The sequence below is a fragment of the Amphibalanus amphitrite genome, unplaced genomic scaffold (genome assembly GCF_019059575.1).
Source record: "Amphibalanus amphitrite isolate SeventyFive unplaced genomic scaffold, NRLGWU_Aamphi_draft 001102F_arrow, whole genome shotgun sequence".
Classification (NCBI taxonomy): Eukaryota; Metazoa; Arthropoda; class Thecostraca; order Balanomorpha; family Balanidae; genus Amphibalanus; species Amphibalanus amphitrite.
Genome location: NW_024882596.1, coordinates 218,770 through 238,884, shown reverse-complemented (window position 1 = coordinate 238,884; position 20,115 = coordinate 218,770). Strand labels below are relative to the sequence as shown.

Genomic DNA, 20,115 nt, shown 5'->3' with positions numbered 1-20,115 from the left:
GACGGTGACAAGCGATGCCGTACGAGTTTGACCTGCGGGTGCCGCTGTATGTGCGCGGCGGCCGCTGCCGCCGGGCGGGCGGTGCGGGCGCCCGTCTCTGCCGTGGACCTGGCTGCGCCCACAGTGCTGCAGCTGGCTGGAATGGACCCCGACCCCGAGATGGCGGCGTCTCACTGATGAGGTGGTGGGTGGCATCGTTTGGAATTACATAACAGCCACTTGGAGGCTCAGACTTTCAATGCATGTTTTTAAGCTGAAGGTTTGGAATGTTTACGTTTATAGATGTCAGTTATAACAACTTTTAAGATTTAGCATATGCTTTGTCGGCCAGTATCGATGTTTGCAGATAATTTGACGGTCTTGTTCTTTATGATTTAAGTTTGCTTAGTTTTAGGTCTTGTTCAACGTAAATACGTTTGCAATGTAGGTATTTGGTGATGCTTTCTATGTAGTTTGTCACTCACGGTATATCATGACCTCTCCTCGTCGCTCTCATTCGTCCACAGTTTGTGTCTGCCGAGTCCCGGCCTGTACCGGCCGATCCACTGACCTCTGAGCCGCCCCCGCCGCGAACCTCTGAACCGCCGCCGCCGCGCACCGCCCTGCTGGTCAGCTATAATGGCGAGACCAACATGGCGGTGGAGCAGCCGTGCCGGTTCAGAGGCACCAACGTGTCGGTGAGTCCAGCGTGGGGGGACGTGGTAGGGACAGATGTGAATTGTGATGGTACGATGATCAGGGTCTGAGTGGCATTGGAGCGGGATATCGATGGGAACAGTTGTAAATATCCACGCAGGACACATTGTTTGAGTAGCTTTCACGTATTTGATGAAGCGTCAATAGCCAACATAGAGTCTGGTACACTTCGATTGGCCTGAGTGTCAATTGGCTGCCATTCGGGCCTCTATTGCAGCCCATTTGGCAATTCTCTGGGCGGAACTGATAACGCCATATCGGCTCAGTTACAGTCGGACCATGACCATTTCAGCCCAGTTGTAAATAGTCGCCACCGTGGCCATTTCGCCACTGCTATGTCGAACGGGCCCAATTCCACTTTTCCAGCTCAGTGTTGACCGGTTCGTGATTCGAGTCTGACCCTTGCCATTTCCGCACTGCAGTTACGAGTAGGACGCGTGTTTTCCCCTTTTCGGCTCATAGTTGACCAGATTCCGTCATTTTAGCATTGCTACGAGCGGTATGCGTGCAAGTGTCAGGACTCTGCCGACAACACGTACCGCTGTATCAGGGAAATGTCGGCGGGCCTGGACCGGATCGTCTGCAGGTTCTCACAACCAGTGAGTTCCGCTAGAACATCGAAATGTAGACACGGAATACCCTCACAGCTGGGAACCCAAAACTTTAGGTAACATGTATTCGAGTCTGGTATAGATTTGGTATGGATTCATGTTATTCATGCCAGACATTTTAATTTGTATTCATATTCATTGATAGTGACATTCCCCGTCGAGGAGTCAAGATGTATGCACATATACTGTAGAGAGTATGTGTCCACGGCGGACTGCGAGCTCCCGTGCGTGCGACTGTAACACCCCGTGTGTGGTTTCACAGGAGTTCTGGGAGGTGTACGACCTGTCGGCGGACCCTGACCAGCTCAATAACACGGCTCCGAGCCTCTCGGACGCCGAGAGGGACCGGTGGCGGCGCCGGCTGGAGGCGGCCGAGCGCTGCTCCGGCGCCGCCTGCCGACACATCTAGCTGTGTCACTGTGTCATTGTAAGCTGTGTGTGTATCCTCTGACTGGCTGTGAGTGATCCGAGTCTGACTGACGACTCCGCGGTGATGTAGGCTGTGGATGTAAGAGGCATTATTGTCAGAACTGGAGCCGGTAGACGCTGGTTGGTCGCATTGCGATTGGAACCAATTAATCGTGTTTTGTGTAATAGGTAATGTAGGCGCGATGAGCGGCGATGCGCGGTGTCTTTCGCTGTGTAGTAATGCACAAGGGGGATGGGAGTTTATTTTCCAAAGTTGTTAAAGGGTCGTGCGACGGTGGAATAGTCTTTTTACGAATTCGGTGGGCCTGTATCTTGCGACAGGTACACTGTCGTCTAGCACGGATGATTTTGCATTTAGTTAGAAGGTTGAAGGTGACATCTGCTCAGTGCCGGGATTCGTCGACAAATAGTGATTGAAGCTTTTTGATTTTGTATGTGATGAGTTATGTCTTACGATACGTTCTACACATGTCCCGTTTATTCCGTTTCGGAACCACGTTCTTTTGTAAGGACGAGTGAAACCAAACAGAGTTGGTGTCCCTTGTCACAAATATAATCATCAATCAATGTTCACGGTACCAGTTGAAGTCACAGTTGTTTGATGACATCGATGGCTACTGGAGCCGCTTTTTATCGAATGTGAGTTGCATCTGTGTTGTGTATGACGTTACCATTTGACTGGCACACCGCATCAACATGAACTGTGTCAATGCACTCTTGAGACTTTCAATACGGACTGCGGGGACTGTGGATTGCGAACTGCAGTGCTCTGAATTGGAAATAGTATGAGCGAGCGCAGCTGAGCGCGCACCGTTCTAACCTGTCCTTGTCAGTTCGCAGTACCGTATTATCGTATGGCTGTTTGTTTGTTAATTGGGGCTTTAGGGCGCGACGACTTATCGTATGGCTGTGTCAGACACTGTCAAACCAAGACACTACCGTTCAGCACATTATTGTGACCGAACAGCGCGTTACGACCATCGCCGAACCCCGCTCCACTTTCAAAGGCGGCTCGTTGCAGTCTGATAATGTATTCGGTGAGCGACCAGACGCTACGTCTCAGTCGGATAGTGTATTATTACTCAGTGAATGAGACGGGGAGACTATCAGACCTGACTGGCGGTACCCCGTCTCCGAGACGCCAGGAATGTCGCAGACCTATCCGGCAGTTCGTGCCCAGCAGTCTGTGGACTACGGCCTGGTCCGGGGACCAAGATCTGGCCCATGGTCTATGGTCTGCTGTCCAGGACGAGCTGAACTATTCCAGGGACGGTTCTCGCACTGGCCATCGCCCGCGCGTCTCTCTACATAGTCTGCGGGAGTGTCCCGTAACCAAACCCCTACACCAGCGGCGCTGAAAGTCCCAAGCTGAGAACCTGAATGGCTAGTGGCGGGACGGGGCGGCGCGGCGGGCACTGGAGGTACCGGCCGCCCCGGTCGGCAGAAGACTAACGCCCGTACACGGCAGGGGGCGGGTGACCCGGAGCGGAGGGTCCGGCCCGCCGCTCCACACACTCACACACACACTGAGGATACCGGGCCGGTCATCACAGCGGGCCGCGCGGGGCCCTAGACCGCCCCGCGCGCCGGTAAACATTGCACAGAGCACCTCCGCACGCGAGGCGGCGCGAGTCAAACGCACGATTAAAGCCTAGCTAATAAATAGGTCACTAGGGAGCAACAATGGAGCGGACTGGTGGGGACGGCGCGCCCCGGCCTGCCGTCAGTGACTGGCCGGCGGCGCGGGCGTCCCGCGGTGGAAGCGAGCGGCAGCTGGGCGCTCAGCCGGCGCGGCGCAGCCACCAGCCGGTGACGAGCTGCGCCAGCACGGCCAGCACCAGCACCAGCCAGGGGCTGAGCTGGCGGCCGGCGCTGGGCGACTGCTGGGCGCGCTGCAGCCGCTCCAGCTGCCGGCGCACCGCGGCCAGCTCGGCGGCCGTGTCCCGCTGCAGCTGCTCTAGAGGCTGAAGACACTGCTGCAGCCTGCAGACACACGAACGGACACGGTCATCAGAAATAAGCAAAAGGAAGAACGAAACGGAAACTCGCCAGAAAGAAAATTCCACCCCAAAAGAGATACCATGTCGAAATCGTTAAAACAATAATTATCAGGTGAGTAATAATTAAGCCTCGTTAGAAAATAATAGTGGTATCTGGTCTCTTCTACTAAGAATGAGCGCTACTGCTTCACGCCTTGCCCAGCCGAAAGTTGAGCTTACCTGCGCGGTGAGACGTGCTCGCGCCGCCGTCCGCCGTCCACGGTGCTGGCATCTGGCGAGGAGCTCTCGGAGATGCGGGTGACGCGGCCGGTCAGCTCCTTCCTGACGACCGCCGCCACCTCCACCTGAGTGAGCGCCTTACACGGGGTCAGAACCACGGTACACAGGGGCATATTACGGATAAATACTCCGCCTGACCCAGCGCCTTACAAACGGTCAGAACCAGGGTATAGAGGGGGCAGACCGCCGCCACTTCCACCTGGGCCAGCGCCTTACACGGGATCAGAACCACGGTACACAGGGAACAGACCGCCGCCACCTCCACCTGACCGAGCGCCTTACACGGGGTCAGAACCATGGTATAAAGTGTAAAGTCGGACACATACAGAGACAACCCGGGTACACGGATAGATACAACAGGCCACAGACAAATAGGTCACCTGACCCAGCACCTTGCAAACGGTCAGAACCAGGGTACGGGGGAACGGGCACACAGAGAGACAAGGTAACAGCTGCACGGGTAAAGTGAACATATTACACACAATTCTCCGCCTGACCGAGCGCCTTTCACGGGATCAAAAGCATGGTATAAAGGAACGGACACACGGATAGAGGGGAAAGAGGGGGTAGACAAATACCAGGGATAGAGGGATAGAGTGAAGACAAATACTCCACCTGACCGAACGCTTTACGCGGGGTCACAACCATCACGCCAGAACTACTCGTATATTTGAGATTTGAAAAGCAAGATTTATGGTGTGATTATCAACACCCGATAAGCCACACCCTTTCCCGCCGTCTGTCGCCGCGTGAACTGACCTTCCTGAGGTTTTTCTCGACGCTGATGAGGCTGGCGGTGCGTAGCATGGGCGCCCGGGTGCGGGTGCGCGTCAGCACCTGGTAGTCGGCCTCGTACTGGTGCTGGTCCGTGTGCGGGTCCCAGGGCCGCAGGTCGGCGTACCGGTACTGGTACTCGCCGCTGATACAGTCCTGACGGTACCCAGAGGGGGGAGGGTCAGAGGGGTCACACTTGGTCAGAGGGGGTACCGGTACTGGTACTCGCCGCTGATACAGTCCTGGCGGTACACAGGGAGGCGTCAGAGGGGGTACCGATACTGGTACTCGCTGCTGATACAGTCCTGACCGTACACAGGGAGGTCAGAGGGGTCACACTAGGTCAGAGGGGGTACTGGTACCGGTACTGGTACTCGCCGCTAATACAGTCCTGGCGGTACACCAGGGGGGGGGGGGGTAGGGTCAGAGGGGTCACACTAGGTCAGCCCAGTACCGATACTGGTACTCGCCGCTTACACAGTCCTAACGGTACCCGGAAAGGGTCATAGGTCAGAGGGGGAGGGGCACTTGACGGGGACCGCTGGGGTTGGGTAAGGTTGCAGAGAAAATAGAAGCGAGGACAGACTCGTGTGAGCTTGACCGAAAAAGCACACTTAACAACCGTCATAATATATCATGTAGACGTTCAAATAAAGCCCCTCAGTAAGTAGATCATGTCCACCTCATGCATTAGAAATCACCGCCGCTCCATCCCTGGAGTATAAATCACCCCGCACTGGGTCTGGCTGTCGGACCGGACGTCCGAAGTCCCCCGGGGTGCGGCAGACCGTCCCGCGATCCCAGCCCACAGTTCCACCGGCGCCGGCCGGCCCCTCCGTGCCATAACTCTCCCGGGCACCTCGTCTCCGATCGGCCGGTCAGATAGACCTGATCGATCGGGCGCTCCGAACCGTCACCGCAGTCGGTCAGCTCTGATCGGACGTGAGACTGGACGACGGACGTATCACCACAGGGTCAGACAGAGACAGGCTAAGACTAGACAGACAAAAGAGACAGGAGACTGAGACAGGAGACAGATAAGAGACAGACAGAGACTGAGGAAGAGGAAGATACAGGAGGAAGAGGCAGGAGGCAGAGGCAGAAACTGAGGCAGCCGGCAGGACAGACAGGAGACAGGATGCAGGAGATAGACACAGCGGCAGAGACAGAGACAAATAGAGAGAGAGAGAGAGAGAGAGAGAGAGAGAGAGAGAGAGAGAGCGAGAGCGAGAGCGAGAGCGAGAGCGAGAGCGAGAGCGAGAGCGAGAGCGAGAGCGAGAGCGAGAGCGAGAGCGAGAGCGAGAGCGAGAGCGAGAGCGAGAGCGAGAGCGAGAGCGAGAGCGAGAGCGAGAGCGAGAGCGAGAGCGAGAGCGAGAGAGAGAGAGAGAGAGAGAGAGAGAGAGAGAGAGAGAGAGAGAGAGAGAGAGAGAGAGAGAGAGAGAGAGAGAGAGAGACAGGCAGACAGAGCGGCCCGGCGGGCTCACCTGGACAAAGTATTTGGGCACCCATTCGGTGCAGGTGGCCTTGCGCTCCTTGGCGGCCGCGCGCTGCGCCTCCTCCAGTACAAACTTCTCATTTGTGGCGGCCACCTGTGGGCGGAGGGACGGAGCGGGGTGTCAGAGGCGGACAGAGGGAGGAGGAACGAGTGAGAGAGTGTGGGGTGTTGGGACGGGGACTGGGACAAAATGGTGCTAAACAACTGCCGGTTAGATCGAGATTCATGGGGCCGAATAAGTGTCTTATAGTGTCAATGCTAGTGATACATTATCCGGATAAAATGCTGCCTCTACGAAGCAGGCCTGTTCAAGACATCACCTGACGTCACCAAAATTAAACCGTCACATCAAGCGGGACAAAATAACTGATGAAACGATGATGAATAAAAGAGGAAACGTCCTTCAAAGCATGCCAGGAGGCCGATAATTTGAACAAAGGCATCGCGATTATTATCCCAAAATCAGCACACGCTGCCGCCGAACACCCATCGCCCTCTCTCGTGGCGCTCACCCTCCCCCGCCGCCGCCGTGTCCGTGTCGTATACGCACCTGGTCGTCGCGCTCGATCTCCTTGGAGACCTTGGCCCAGAGCAGCTCCGACTCCCAGATGCCCTGCTCGTCGAGCGGTACCGTGTAGCGCTTCAGCCGCTGGCGGCACACCTCCGGTGTCGGGTTCCACAGCGTCTCCCTCTCCTGGTACAGACAGGGAAATCATGGGTTAGCTGGTTAGGCGTAGGGTCCTAACATCAGTACAGTAGTACAAAATGTTGTTAGATCCAACTGGTTTCGTCAAATACAGAATTGTATGTATATCTTGGACTGAGTGTTAGATCGCTTAAGGCAGAGTCACCAGTAGACTAGAATAAATAACTATCAATTACAAACTAGCCAAAGTGCATCACTCTCAGCAGAGGGCGATATGTAATCACGATCCAATGGTGATTTGGGTTTATTGGATCGGCGACTGCATTGGTTATAGACGACCAACCACAATCACCGATCCAGCCCACGAGAGCCTTGCCACAGCCCGCCGATCAAACATGAAACAGCACCAGTGGGAGCCGAAAAGCCCCCCGCCAACCGCTCGCCAGAGCTGCACCCCGAGACGATGGGCGCTAGGGATGCGGCACAAATCGACCACCCAGCCAGTCCGTCAGCATCGAGCCCTCCTATGAGCGCTAGTCCGCTGTGATACATTAGCATTCTGAACTTCATGGAAGCAGCTGCCTTACCTCCGGCGCCTGAATGGAAACAGCCTGCTTGACCTTTACATCCCAGTCCTGACCGTCTTGTATACACAAGTTCTGCTGATCAAGCGCAATCCGACATTTCCGGGCGGAGACATTATATCTGACCACTCAGACTTCATCGATCCATTCCTGGAGACCTCCCAGCCCAGTAACGACTCCGCGGCGGACAATGAGATGCCGGCACAAAACACCGCACTCCACATTGACTTCCGATTACAATTGCGATCTGCGAATCAATGCCAGACACAGCATCGCATCGCTCGGGGGCTATAACACAAAGATCCGTGGCATTCATGCGCCCCGCCCCGCTACACTGTTTCGAAAAGCTATCGGGACAGCGCTCACTTTTGCACTTTTTCCGGTAGTCACGTTGATCTGTTTTCGGTGATCACGTTGTTCTGTTCGTCGGTGCTTTGTACCGTACCTACTGTTCGTCTGTCCAAGTTGTTCTGTCAGCGGTAGCCACGTTGGTCTGTGTATGTGTGTGTGTCGACGTAAAGTCCTCTCGGGACTCGGACTGTCAGTGTGGCTGTGCCACTCACGTTTATACGAATACTAGGCGAGGTACTGTTGGCCAGCTTGTTGGTGCGTTGCACTATACTATTCGGCTGTCCGACTCCGTATTACTCATGTTGGCACGTTTGTCGGTGCATTGGTCCCTCAATGTATAACTCACGTTTGGTGCATCTGTCGATATAGTACAATACACTCACGTTGGTGCGTTTGTTGGTGAATTGCTCAATACTCACGTTGGCCCGTTTGTCGTTGTATTACTCACGTTAGTGCGTTTGTCGGTGCAGTACATCTGGCCGTCCCACTTTCCGTCGATGGTGGCCAGCGTCTCGTGTCCGAGCCGGATCTTGCCCACCACGCGGTTACAGTCGTCCTGGCCCGACCACATCGGCTGCCAGAAGACACACGGGGGACCGTCAGGTACAGGGTACTGGTATGGACAGTAAGATATCCACCACGCGGTTACAATCGTCCTGACCCGACCACATCCGCTGCCAGAAGACACACGAGGAGAGTCAGGGACGGGCACACAGGGGACGGTGCGGGGCGCCAAGGGGACACTGAGGGTGATGGACGGATAGAGGCAGAGCATCACCTGAGGGCAGATCAATACCGAGACGGATATAGTGTGAAGCTTTGGTAAACACAGGCGAGAGGTCGCTTCTCGGAGCGACAAAAAAGAAATCATCAGTGCTCTTTGATAATGGACCATCGAGAAAAACACAGCACCTGGTTAGAAGAAATGAAATGAAACCAATTTCGATATTGACAACATTGCCCCAAGCAATACGCGGTTTACAGCTATTCTCTCTTATTACGGAGCGAGCGAAGCGAGCGTAGTCTTTCCTTAGATTAACGGAAATTTCTGAGTATGAGCGGCCGGCCGGCCGGCCGGCCGGCCGTGGTCACGCTTTTGCAAGGCTTATATCTCAGCAACCACTTGACCGATTTACACGCGGTAATTTTTGTAGGGTAGCTTCATTCCTTCTACCAAGTATTGGACTATTGCCGATGCATGTGGGTGACCGCTTATGCACGTGCCACGTGCAAAACGAAGAGGTGTCACTTTTGTAATTGTTGCAATATCTCGGTAACTACTTGGCCGATTGCGCTGAAAGTTGGCATGTAGGTAGGCACCCACTAGGCAATGCATATCCATGTGCCAGAGTTGGGGTGCTGCTGCACGTGCGCACGTGCAGGGGTCGATTCCAAATCTCGAGAACGGCTGGACCGATGGCGCTCAAATTTGGCACATGGTTAGGGACCGGTTAGTAGGGTGCCGTGCAAAAGTCAGTTGGGATCCATTTTGCACGTGCGCACGTGCAGGGTGCCGATTCCAGATCTCGAGAACGGCTGGGCCGATTGTGCTCAAATTTGGCACATCGCTAGAGACCGGTTAGTAGGGTGCCGTGCACAAGTCAGCTGGAGGTACCCCCTCGAAATTTCGCACGTGCAAGGCTCACCCTCTCGCTCGCTCCGATAGTCGCCCATAAGGCGTTATACTGGTGATTACGGAGCGAGCGAAGCGAGCGTAGTCTTTCCTTAGATTAACGGAAATTTCTGAGTATGAGCGGCCGGCCGGCCGGCCGGCCGGCCGTGGTCACGCTTTTGCGAAGCTTATATCTCAGCAACCACTTGACCGATTTACACGCGGTAATTTTTGTAGGGTAGCTTCATTCCTTCTACCAAGTATTGGACTATTCCCGATGCATGTGGGTGACCCCTTATGCACGTGCCACGTGCAAAACGAAGAGGTGTCAGTTTTGTAATTGTTGCAATATCTCGGTAACTACTTGGCCGATTTCGCTGAAAGTTGGCATGTAGGTAGGCACCCACTAGGCACTGCATATACATGTGCCAGAGTTGGGGTGCTGCTGCACGTGCGCACGTGCAGGGGTCGTTTCCAGATCTCGGGAACGGCTGGACCGATTGCGCTCAAATTTGGTACACGGTTAGGGACCGGTTAGTAGGGTGCCGTGCACAAGTCAGTTGGGACCCATTTTGCACGTGCGCACGTGCAGGGTGCCGCTTCCAGATCTCGAGAACGGCTGGGCCGATTGTGCCCAAATTCGGCACATCGCTAGAGACCAGTCAGTAGGGTGCCGTGCACAAGTCAGTTGGAGGTACCCCCTCGCAATTTCGCACGTGCAAGGCCCACCCTCTCGCTCGCTCCGTTAGTCGCCCCAAAAGGCGTTATACTGGTTGAAATACACTTAGACTATTGTCTGAAAGATGAATCAAACCAACTCGTCTGACTGTTACATCTTAGTCGAACTACATTTCACTATTTATATTGAGCCCCCGACTTCCCACTCTGCCGCCGGCGCCGCGGCCGGACGCACCTTGAGTTTGAACTCGAGCTCGGTGGTGTAGCCGGTCTTTTCGCACTCGATGGTGACCTTGCCGCCCAACTCCATGGAGAGTGTGCCGATCAGGATACCCTTGCAGTGGGCGTACGGCATGGTCACCCGGTATGCCTCGCCGCGCGGCAGCAGCGTCAGTGTGGCCGTGCCCACCAGAATCGCAGACGTCGAGTTACCTGTCACACAGGAAGGGTGGGTCAGGGGAGTCTGTGGCCGGGGGAGGGGTCGCCGTGCCCACCAGAATCGCCGACGTCGAGTTACCTGTGACAGAAGAGGGTCTGTAACTGGGGGAGTGTGGTCAGGGGAGTCTGTGACTGGGGGAGCGGTCGCCGCGCCCACCAGAATTGTTGTTTGTTGTTTGTTGTTTTGTTGGGTTAGGCCCTTTCGGTCGACAAGACCATTGCAGAGCCGGAAGGATGATAGGATTTAGGGGGAGACATTGGTCTGGGCAGGCACCCTAGTGAGTCGCCGGGGCTGAGCCCGTCCAGAGGACAGGCCACCCAGCCCCAAGGCACTCACTGCACCCGGCTACGGGGTGCGCTCCCTCGGGAGCAGCGGTGCCGCTCCAAGGGAGCAGCCCGCATGAGATAAAGTTGCCTGTCCAGCCCGGAAGGGGGTTGTGGCGTGGAGGAGAAGGATTTCAGTATCCTGAGGATAGAAGCACGGATAGGTGCCCACCAGAATCGCAGACGTTGAGTTACCTAAGACAGAAGAGGGTCTGTGACTCGCGGAGTGTGACAGGGAGGGCCTGCGACACAGCGGGAGGTGTGAGCGGAGGGGTATATCAGCTGTGACTGGGAGGGTGAGAATCAAGATAGTCAAGTTACTTGCGACACCATAAGGGGAGAGAAAGAGTTAGACAGAAACATTTTAACATAAGCTCCGAGGTACTCTGAGGCAGCGAAATGCAATCTTTCAGAGCGTCAATGTCACACCATCGCAATACACAAGCACATACTGTATAACTGTAATTCCAAACACTAACATAATGTCGAGTTTCAGGTGTTACTCGCAATAACTTAAAGAATGTGTGCGACATCCCTCGGCTATGGCAGGACATTCAGCAGACGCGACACAAACACATGAATTTTTAAACTCCATTTGCCGTCCGGCCATGATAAGCTGCGACTTGCGTCGCTCCGACGGGAGTCATATTAAGCGGACGGTAAATCTAATCTGCGCTCGGCAGCCCCAGCGGCGCCACGGCCGGCTCCGGTCCGCAACATACCGTAGAATTTGGAATTGGCCAGGATAGCAGAACTGAAGGTAGTCACTCACCTTTGGCGTGACTTACCGTAGCATTCCGACTTGGCCAGGATAGCTGGATAGCGCGACTTACCGTAGAATTTCGGCTTGGCCAGGGTAGCTGGATAGCGCGACTTACCGTAGAATTTCGACTTGGCCAGGATGACCATATTGAAGGCTTTACCGTGGTTCTTTAGCGCGACTTACCGTAGAATTTCGACTTGGCCAGGCTGGCTGGACAGCGGAACTTACCGTAGAATTTTGACTTGGCCAGGATGCTGCTGCTGATACAGAAGCCGTCCCGCCGGTTGGACACGTAGAAGGCCGAGACGGGCGGGTGATGAGACACCTGGATGGAGACGCCATCGGTCAGAGAAAGGTCAGAGGCGACCGGTGGACAGCCAGCACAGAGACGGGTGGGTGGTGAGACACCTGGATGGGGACGCCATCAATCAGAGAGAGGTCAGAGGCGGCGAGTGAAAGGGCTGGCGTCCAGTTACCGACCGTCAATAATTTGACTAGCTGGCCTCGGACGCAGATTCACTAACATCCACACAGACCCAACACTGCGAATATGGCGCCTCCCTGGACATAATCACAACAATTTTAAACATATAAAATATGATGAAGTAACTAAACAGCTTCAAACAAAGATCCGTAAAACCATAAACCGTATAAATTCAACTCTCTTGAATGGTCTAAGCAGTTTAACTTGGGTTTCCAATAGGTATCAAACTCACTAGTACACCTGCATCCACTTTGACCGACCGAGCCCGCCGGCTTTCATCGTGACTTATCTCTAAGATGGCTCCACGCTGTCACCAATGACTAGCAGACGGGGATGCGGAGCCGTGGAAATTTCAGACAGTTTCGGCTCCGGCTCCGGCTTCGGAGAAATAGAATCGGCTCCGGCTCCGGCTCTGGCTCCGGGTGAAATGTCATAGCGGCTCCGTCTCCGGCTCCGGCTCCGGGCAAAATGTGCCGGCTCCGGCTCCGCACCCCTGCTAGCAGACGCCCCCGTTTCCCATCCGCTGTGCGCCCCGTAAGTACCTGTTCGGCGATGTAGAACGTCCGCGAGCCGTTCGGGTGCTGCCAGTAACAGCGGAACGTCTCGCCCAGGATCGGGTTGTACGGCTTCTTCAGGCCCTTGGGCTTCTTGTAGAACCCGGACAGGTACCAGCCCACAATACTGCGCATCCGCAGGAACGGGTCGTCCTCGTGTATCGCCCTGTGTGAGGAGAGAAGGCTTAGACAAGGGCGGCAAGAGGTGAGACAAAACAGGAGAGCAAGATACACAGGAGCGCCAGAATTTGTCGACAGTACTCAAACAACACGACACATCATGTTCGCACCGGACCCGTAGCCTCTCGGCCCCGCTTCCAGACCCGATATTGAACTCTGTTCCTTGACGGCCGTCGCTCTGACTGTAGGCAAAGTAAGTTTTGCGTCTGACCCTACCTCCAGCCGTCTCCACCATAGACCGTCCCTTCACAAGACAGAACGTCTTTTACCCGACAGCCAGCCCTTCTCTCTCCTCGACCTCCACCCTCGCCGGTGCCGCACCTGCTGAGGTAGTCGGCGTGGTAGTAGTAGTCGCTCAGCTTGTCCAGGAACGAGCGCGGCTCCAGGATGAACGTCGGCAGCACCACCTTGCTCAGGTCCATGCCGGGCCGCAGCTGCTTCAGCAGCGGCCACAGCAGGTTCTTGTTCTCGTCGGCCAGTTCCTCGGTCTGACCGCCGCCGCCCAGCAGCTCCTGGGGACGCGGGGGCGGGGTCAGGCCAGGTCACCAGCAGCTCCTCAGTCTGACCGCCGCCGCCCAGCAGCTCCTGGGGACAGGGGGTCGGGTTAAGTCAGCAGCTTCTCGGGACGAAGGTAATGTTAGGTCACCAGTAGCTCATGGGGAAGCAGGGTAAGGTCACCAGCTCCCGGGAAGGTGAGAGGCCACTGGCCAGGTTTGATAAGGCCAGGCTACCAGCTCCAAGAAAGACGAGGTCATGCCAGGTCAATCAGGTCACCAGAAGAGCAGTAAATAACGTTTGTAAGTCACGCAATAAGTTAGGTAAGTTTATATATTATCCTCTATATGGAGAGCCTGACACCGAGGCAGCACGATATCAGCTTAGGGGTATCTAACAAACATTTGGCCTGCTTTAGCCTTTCAGCGTAGCACTGATAATTCTTTCCATGAAACAAATTCGTATGTCAGAGCTTGTGACCAACACTCAACAAGCTCCAGCTCAATTTTCACCTGCCCGCACAATGCATGCAGCCCAGACTGCGTAAATATCCCATATCTCCCCAGCTAGGTGACGTCACGGCTCGCCAGCCACTATTTGTACTCGTCAGCTGCTGCCCCGGCCAGTCGTCTGGATAGTCACTGTTTGTACCCGTCAGCTGCTGCCCCGCCCCACCTGAGGAGCAGCTACCACCCCATCAATAGCCTAGATGGCCAAACCGGCTGAGGAACGGACCACTCAGCCGCCTGGATGGCCAAACCGGCTGAGGGACGGACTGCCGCCCTATCAGTCGTCTGTCCGGCCACATACCGGCTGAGTGGGTGTCGCCGCGCCCAATCGCCTGGACGGCCACACCAGCTGAGGGACAGACTGCCGCGCCCAATCGCCTGGACGGCCACAGCTGAGGGACAGACTGCCGCCCCGCCCCGTTGGGCCGCCACTCAGCGACCACACCGGCTGAGTGGCGGCCCAGCCGTGGCGGCTGAACCGGTCAGAGCTCTCAGCGGCCGCTTACCGCCGGTTATAGAGACCCAGTGTGCGGGACACACGAACACTTACCACCAGCCAGAGTAAGGGTGTTTGATACGGGAACGCTGCACTTATGGGACTGATAATCAGCTTGGGTCGGTGACCGCGAGGATAAGCCCCACGGACCAGAGTCGACTAGTAGACGGGAAATAATTAAAGGAGTCTCCTATGGAGCAGAGGTACAGTGGACCATGGACCATTACAGCCAGAGTGTCGTGCTGTGAGGATGTGTCGTGTTTATCACGAAGTATATTTTCGGCTCGAATTAATGAACTTCTGCAAAAAGGCCATAAAACAGTGAGAGGCGCCAGACCATCGATATCCGACAATATACGACGGTGGCTGGGGCGCCGAATGAATGAATCCATGGCGAGGTCATTGATAGCCTTATCAGAAAGCACACCCCGGGAATCCAAACCCAGATAGCCCACAGCCATCTCTGCACACAGACTGATATCGGACTTTGCATTGCGACATATTCGCACCGCGCCATCCGCTGTGCCTTCATACACGGCCCAGTCAAAACACGCATCTCGGCGTGTGAAAGGGCACCGCGCCGCGCCGGACCGGGTGAACACGGACGGTCGGCAGTCAGGCTGCGGCGGTCAATGTTACCCCAGCCACAGCGGCACACAGCGGCTGGACGGCCCGCCGCCCGCTCTGATAGTGCGCCCGGTCAGTGACCTATGAATGCAGCCCGCGTGTGCCACACTCGTCAGAGCCGCGTAATGCGAGCTTATGTGGCCAGCGTCCCCACAATCGATATCATACGCTCATGCCAGAGAGGGCTTACTGCAAGTAACCTGAATTCCTGCTCCGTTTTAATCTCGCATTCCTTTCGACGTAAGGTCCACATTCATGGAAATTAATATTATATGCATGTAACCCACCTTGAATTATTTTTGACAGTATCACATGCGCCCAATTTGTGTCTAAAGTAAGCCTGTGGTACCACCTAGATTTTATACAATCTGCACCGTATTGCATGCACACTGCAGCGTGTGACTTTTACGCCGAATATGCAGAGCCTAAGTTGTAAGCAAGGGCATCTCTTTCATCCGAAGGGTATGGACAGAATGGACGAATGTATGGACGAATAGACGATGAAAAAAATATGAATGTTCGGTGGAAATGTGTTCCCTAAAACATGGAAGCTGCCTAAAATGCTAAGTGATTCCCGAAAAATCCCACCCGAACACCGAACTATCCCAAAAAGCCCATAGTTCATTCCGACCCCAGCGCGTGCGGGTTCCGTACCGGGTCGAGGACCTCGACGTTCTCGCAGTAGGTGGTCTCGATGGCGGGCGGCTGTGCCTGGTCGGCGGCCGTCTCTGCGTCGTCCTCCATGGCCGATCCGTCCTCTGAGGAATCGCCGTCCTCCCCAACAGCGGCGCCGAACTCGGCGCTGGCCTCGACCGGCGTCACCACGCGGCTGTCGTCTGAGGGGGTACAGGGGGATACTGTCACCCAGCGGCTGTCGTCTGAGGGGTACAGGGGGATACTGTCACCACCCGGCTGTCGTCTGAGGGGGTACAGGAGGATACTGTCACCCAGCGGCTGTCGTCTGCAGGGGGTACAGGGGGATACTGTCACCCAACGGCTGTCGTCTGAGGGGGTACAGGGGGATACTGTCACCACGCGGCTGTCGTCTGAGGGGGTACAGGCCAGGGGGATACTGTCACCCAGCGGCTGTCGTCTGAGGGGATACAGGGGGATACTGTCACCCAGTGGCTGTCGTCTGAGGGGATACAGGAGGATACTGTCACCCAGCGGCTGTCGTCTGAGGGGGTACAGGGGGATACTGTCACCCAGCGGCTGTCGTCTAAGGGGATACAGGGGGATACTGTCACCCAGCGGCTGTCGTCTGAGGGGATACAGGGGGATACTGTCACCCAGCGGCTGTCGTGTGGGGGGGGGGGGGTACAGGGGATACTGTCACCCAGCGGCTGTCGTCTGAGGGGGTACAGAAGGGTACTGTCACCACGCGGCTGTCGTCTGAGGGATACAGGGGGATCATACTGTCACCCGAACTCGGCGCTGGCCTCGACCGGCGTCACCCAGCGGCTGTCGTCAGAAAGGGGAATATAGAGGGGAAATTGTAACTGTAGGGAGCTGGAGAGGGAAACTGTCTTAAACGGACTGTCATCTGAGGGGACAGAGGGACGCTGTCACTGTCACCACCCGGCAGTCGTCTGGGGGAGCGGAGGGGGATAATACTGTCACTGTCACCACACGGCTGTCGTCTGGAAGGGGATGCCACATTTATCACTGTTCTTACTGGAGGAACACCCGAGACGGTCAAAGCCAAACCAGGATCTTTGTTAGTGGAACGTACTGTCGATCATACAACACCTATAAGCCAGCCTATCCACTAAGGTTCAGGTATGAGACTGTAAGAGCACGAAGTGAACCGCTTAGGTTCACATCGTGGCTGTCCGCTTCCAATCGAGCGTATCAAGTGTCAGCACAGATGCCTTTTTGCACATAAAATTTTATGCTTGTATATCCAAGAAAAAACATCTGCATGGCATGAGTGCTGACAAGTCATAGCCAGAACACATGTGCATGGCTGCCAGACACTATTACAACGGCCCGGCGTTCGTACCGTGAAAGGCCCGGTGTTCGGACATCCTATCGCGGCTCTTGGCTGTGTAGCGTTTGCCCAGTGGGACACAGACACACATAAAAAGTGACAGCTGAGCCAGACGACACAGCTGGTGTGAGCCCGAGCAGCTCTGGTCTAGCGGCCAGGACCAATAAGGAGCTCGGGAGCCGGCTGTTCAACGCGACAATATTACAGCCGGCGAGAGACAATAAACACTCGGCATACGGCCTGACTACATGTGCAAATATCAGTGACGGTCGCCCACCGTCCGGAGACGCACGGGGTCCGACTTCAGCTGCGGTCTGGCATTGGCTAGTGCTAGCTGATGCCCACCCATAATCAATCAGTCATGCTGCTCTCGTTCATACAAGGGCGTCATGTTCAGGCAATCACTGAATAGTCTCGGCCAACTGTCGCCCTATTGCCCGCCTAACCAGCTGCTGCGGACTGATCCCTTGTGACCTTTACACGGCCAAACCTGCATGCTGAACAACATACCTACACTCACTCACATCCCACACTCCAGCATATCCCACAGCGGAAACGAAACTGCGAGCTCCGGTCTTACTATATCATGCGTTTTGTCCATCCAGCGACTTACGAGTAAACGTGTCCCCCAGTCCAGTGCTACCTTTCTGCCCCCAGCCCTTCCTCCCAGACTGGTAACATACACCATACCCAGTTCACTCCTGCTATACCTCTCGAGCCCTGACCACTGCATTACGCAGGTCGTGCCCCTACCGTTCACCTACCCAGGTCTCCTCCCTCCGGCTCGGACTCGGCCCAGGAGCGGCCGCCCTCGGCGTTCATGGAGCGTTTGAGCAGCGACGAGCACGCCATACTCAGCTCCAGAGCGTCCATCCAGCATTTGCCCGAGCTCTGAGTGGGCGCCCGGAAAATGAGGTGGGCAGTTGGCAGCAGCTGGAGCGTGGCGCCTGCGGACACGGAAAGGAGCCGTCAGTGGGGAGAGACGGGGAGGCGCGGGGAGAGAGTCGTCAGTGGGGAGAAGCGGGGAGGCGTGGGGAGAGAGCCGTCAGTGGGAAGAAGCGGGGAGGCATGGGGACTGGGGAGAACAGCCGTCGGTGGGAATACACGCCTGCAGACGTGGGGAGGGAGCCGTCAGTGGGGAGAAGCGGGGAGGCATGGGGAGGGAGCCGTCAGTGGGGAGAACGGGGAGGCATGGGAACTGGGGAGGACAGCCGTCAGCGGGAAGACACGCCCGCGGACGCGGGGAGGGAGCCGTCAGTGGGGAGAAACTGGAAGACATGTGGGAGGGAGCAATCAGTGGGGAGAAACTGGAAGACAAGGGGTGAACGGCTGTCGGCAGTGACACGGGGAAATACAAGCAGGAAGCCGTTTGTTTGATCTTATCGATTTAGGAAGATTAGCCTCAAAGACGGTAGTTAGCGAGGCAATAAGTCAATCGCCGGTACATTCCCTACACCTAGCCGTTCAGCGCAACACAGGCGACACCAAGACGGCAACAGAGCGGCCCTTGCGGTTGATGTAAGTGGGTAAGTGGTGGCGGAACACTAGGCTGTCTGTCGTATTCGGAAGGGAGCCGAGATAAAAACGACTGGTCAGGCTTTGAAGAGAGTCAGATGATCACTTAACAGTTAACAATCTGACGATCATCACCAAAATAAGCGACAATGTATCTGTGATCCACAAACATATGTGAGCTCCGCGCAAAATGCACACCTAATATTCAACCGCAACGTATCTGTCGCTTCGTGTGCTTTCAACTAGCCTCCCTTGCCCGTCACTTATGCGTTGCCCCTGTTTCCGCCCCCTGCCGTCGCTCCTGCTCGGCTCGTTAGTGTAAAGACAGCTCCCTCAGTGGACACCGTGCACCGTTGCCCCTATACCCATCCTTCCCCGCTTACCGCCGCTCTCGCCGTCGGGTCCCTTGGTGGACCAGATGCTCTGCTCCAGCGGGTGGTACAGCTTGAAGCAGAAGCCATCCTTCTTGCTCGGCCGCTCAATCAGGTGGCAGCTGGAGAGCAGGATGGTGCCCACCCAGTGGCTGTTCTGTGGGAGGTCAGGTCAGGTCAGGTCAGACAGAGCCAGGCGCGGATACAAGGGGGGGCCATGGGGGCCATGCCCCCCCCCCCTTGGCCGATTTTTTTCAAAAATAAAATAAAAAGTTAAAAAGTTAAAAAGCTGAAAAGGGGGCCTCCTGAAAATAAAGTGGCCGAAATCCGATGAGTTTTTTTTTTAACCTACCCACTTAGTTATTTCTTAGAAGACTAGCTGAGAAGACTTCTTTGTTAGAAGATTGGTAAAGCTTTTCATAACTTGGAGGTCTCTTATACTCACAGAGATGACCACTTTTACAGGGCCTCCTAACCTGCACAGAGGGCCTCCAAGCCTGCACAGATGTTGAGATGTTGCCTGAACAGCTAGATAAGCTCAATAGACGCAGTTTTTTTTTTTTTGGGGGGGGGGGGGCCCAACAAGTGGGAAGATGGGGCCTCCAACAGGTGGGATTATGGGGGGGGGCCTCCTGGTTTCTAATGGCCCCTCCCTTGGAGATTTTCTGGATCCGCCCCTGGACAGAGCAGGATGGTCCCAACCCAGTGGCTGTTCTGTGAGCAGAGGGCAAGTCAGGTCAGGTCAGGTCAGACAGAGCAGGATGGTGCCGACCCAATAACTGTTCTGTGAGTGGCCAGGTCATGTAAGATTAGGTCAGGTCGTATGACAGGGATAGTCAAGCTGGCTCGGCACCGACCGCACCGAAATGAAGTGATCCTTCAGAGCGCCGGCCGCCGACAAAGGGTGCGAATTTCCGCGGTCTGATCAGAGTTTACCCGAAATATCTGACCCAGACAGCCGCCAGACCCCGGTCGGGGTGGGCTGGGGAGCAGTGTCGCAGAGCACATGATGAACGCCGGGATTCTCCAGGAACAGCTGTCCGTGCTTGCTGGCCAAAAGTTCCCTTGTTTCTTTCAGAAGAAGCTGGCCATTTCTCAGACTGGGTGATTTATTCAGGCTCACGTCGCGCCCATTCTTCCAAAAGTTCCCCGAAAAGGATTTCAGTTTGTGATTAGAATCTGGGCCCGCACAACTGTAATTAAACTGGGACGTG

At 55.6% G+C, this 20,115-nt stretch overlaps 2 protein-coding genes across 31 annotated transcripts in view; one reads left to right on the top strand and one right to left on the bottom strand.

Moving 5' to 3' along the window:
* The first annotated feature begins 14 nt into the window (after positions 1–14).
* Positions 15–2,450, top strand: LOC122370141 (N-acetylglucosamine-6-sulfatase-like). The gene is made up of 4 exons (XM_043345482.1): positions 15–38; positions 507–677; positions 1,182–1,295; positions 1,570–2,450. The coding sequence occupies exons 1-4, from the start codon at positions 15–17 to the stop codon at positions 1,714–1,716; spliced, it is 456 nt and encodes a 151-aa protein (XP_043201417.1). The 3' UTR covers positions 1,717–2,450.
* A 301-nt stretch (positions 2,451–2,751) lies between these two features.
* Positions 2,752–20,115, bottom strand: part of LOC122370139 (oxysterol-binding protein-related protein 8-like) — a 47,879-nt gene continuing 30,515 nt past the window's right edge. For 15 of the 30 annotated variants that reach the window (XM_043345463.1, XM_043345469.1, XM_043345453.1 and 12 more), the window contains 13 exons: positions 18,914–19,058; positions 17,780–17,962; positions 15,680–15,861; positions 13,220–13,410; positions 12,707–12,884; positions 11,909–12,005; positions 10,391–10,587; positions 8,314–8,439; positions 6,835–6,978; positions 6,274–6,378; positions 4,775–4,945; positions 3,956–4,092; positions 2,752–3,719 (listed from right to left, as the gene is read on the bottom strand). In XM_043345463.1, coding sequence (XP_043201398.1) covers positions 3,518–3,719; positions 3,956–4,092; positions 4,775–4,945; positions 6,274–6,378; positions 6,835–6,978; positions 8,314–8,439; positions 10,391–10,587; positions 11,909–12,005; positions 12,707–12,884; positions 13,220–13,410; positions 15,680–15,861; positions 17,780–17,962; positions 18,914–19,058 — 2,058 coding nt within the window. In that variant the 3' untranslated portion in view covers positions 2,752–3,517. The remainder of the gene's footprint in view (positions 3,720–3,955; positions 4,093–4,774; positions 4,946–6,273; positions 6,379–6,834; positions 6,979–8,313; positions 8,440–10,390; positions 10,588–11,908; positions 12,006–12,706; positions 12,885–13,219; positions 13,411–15,679; positions 15,862–17,779; positions 17,963–18,913; positions 19,059–20,115) is intronic. The other 15 variants (XM_043345471.1, XM_043345476.1, XM_043345473.1 and 12 more) reach the window with 1 other exon arrangement.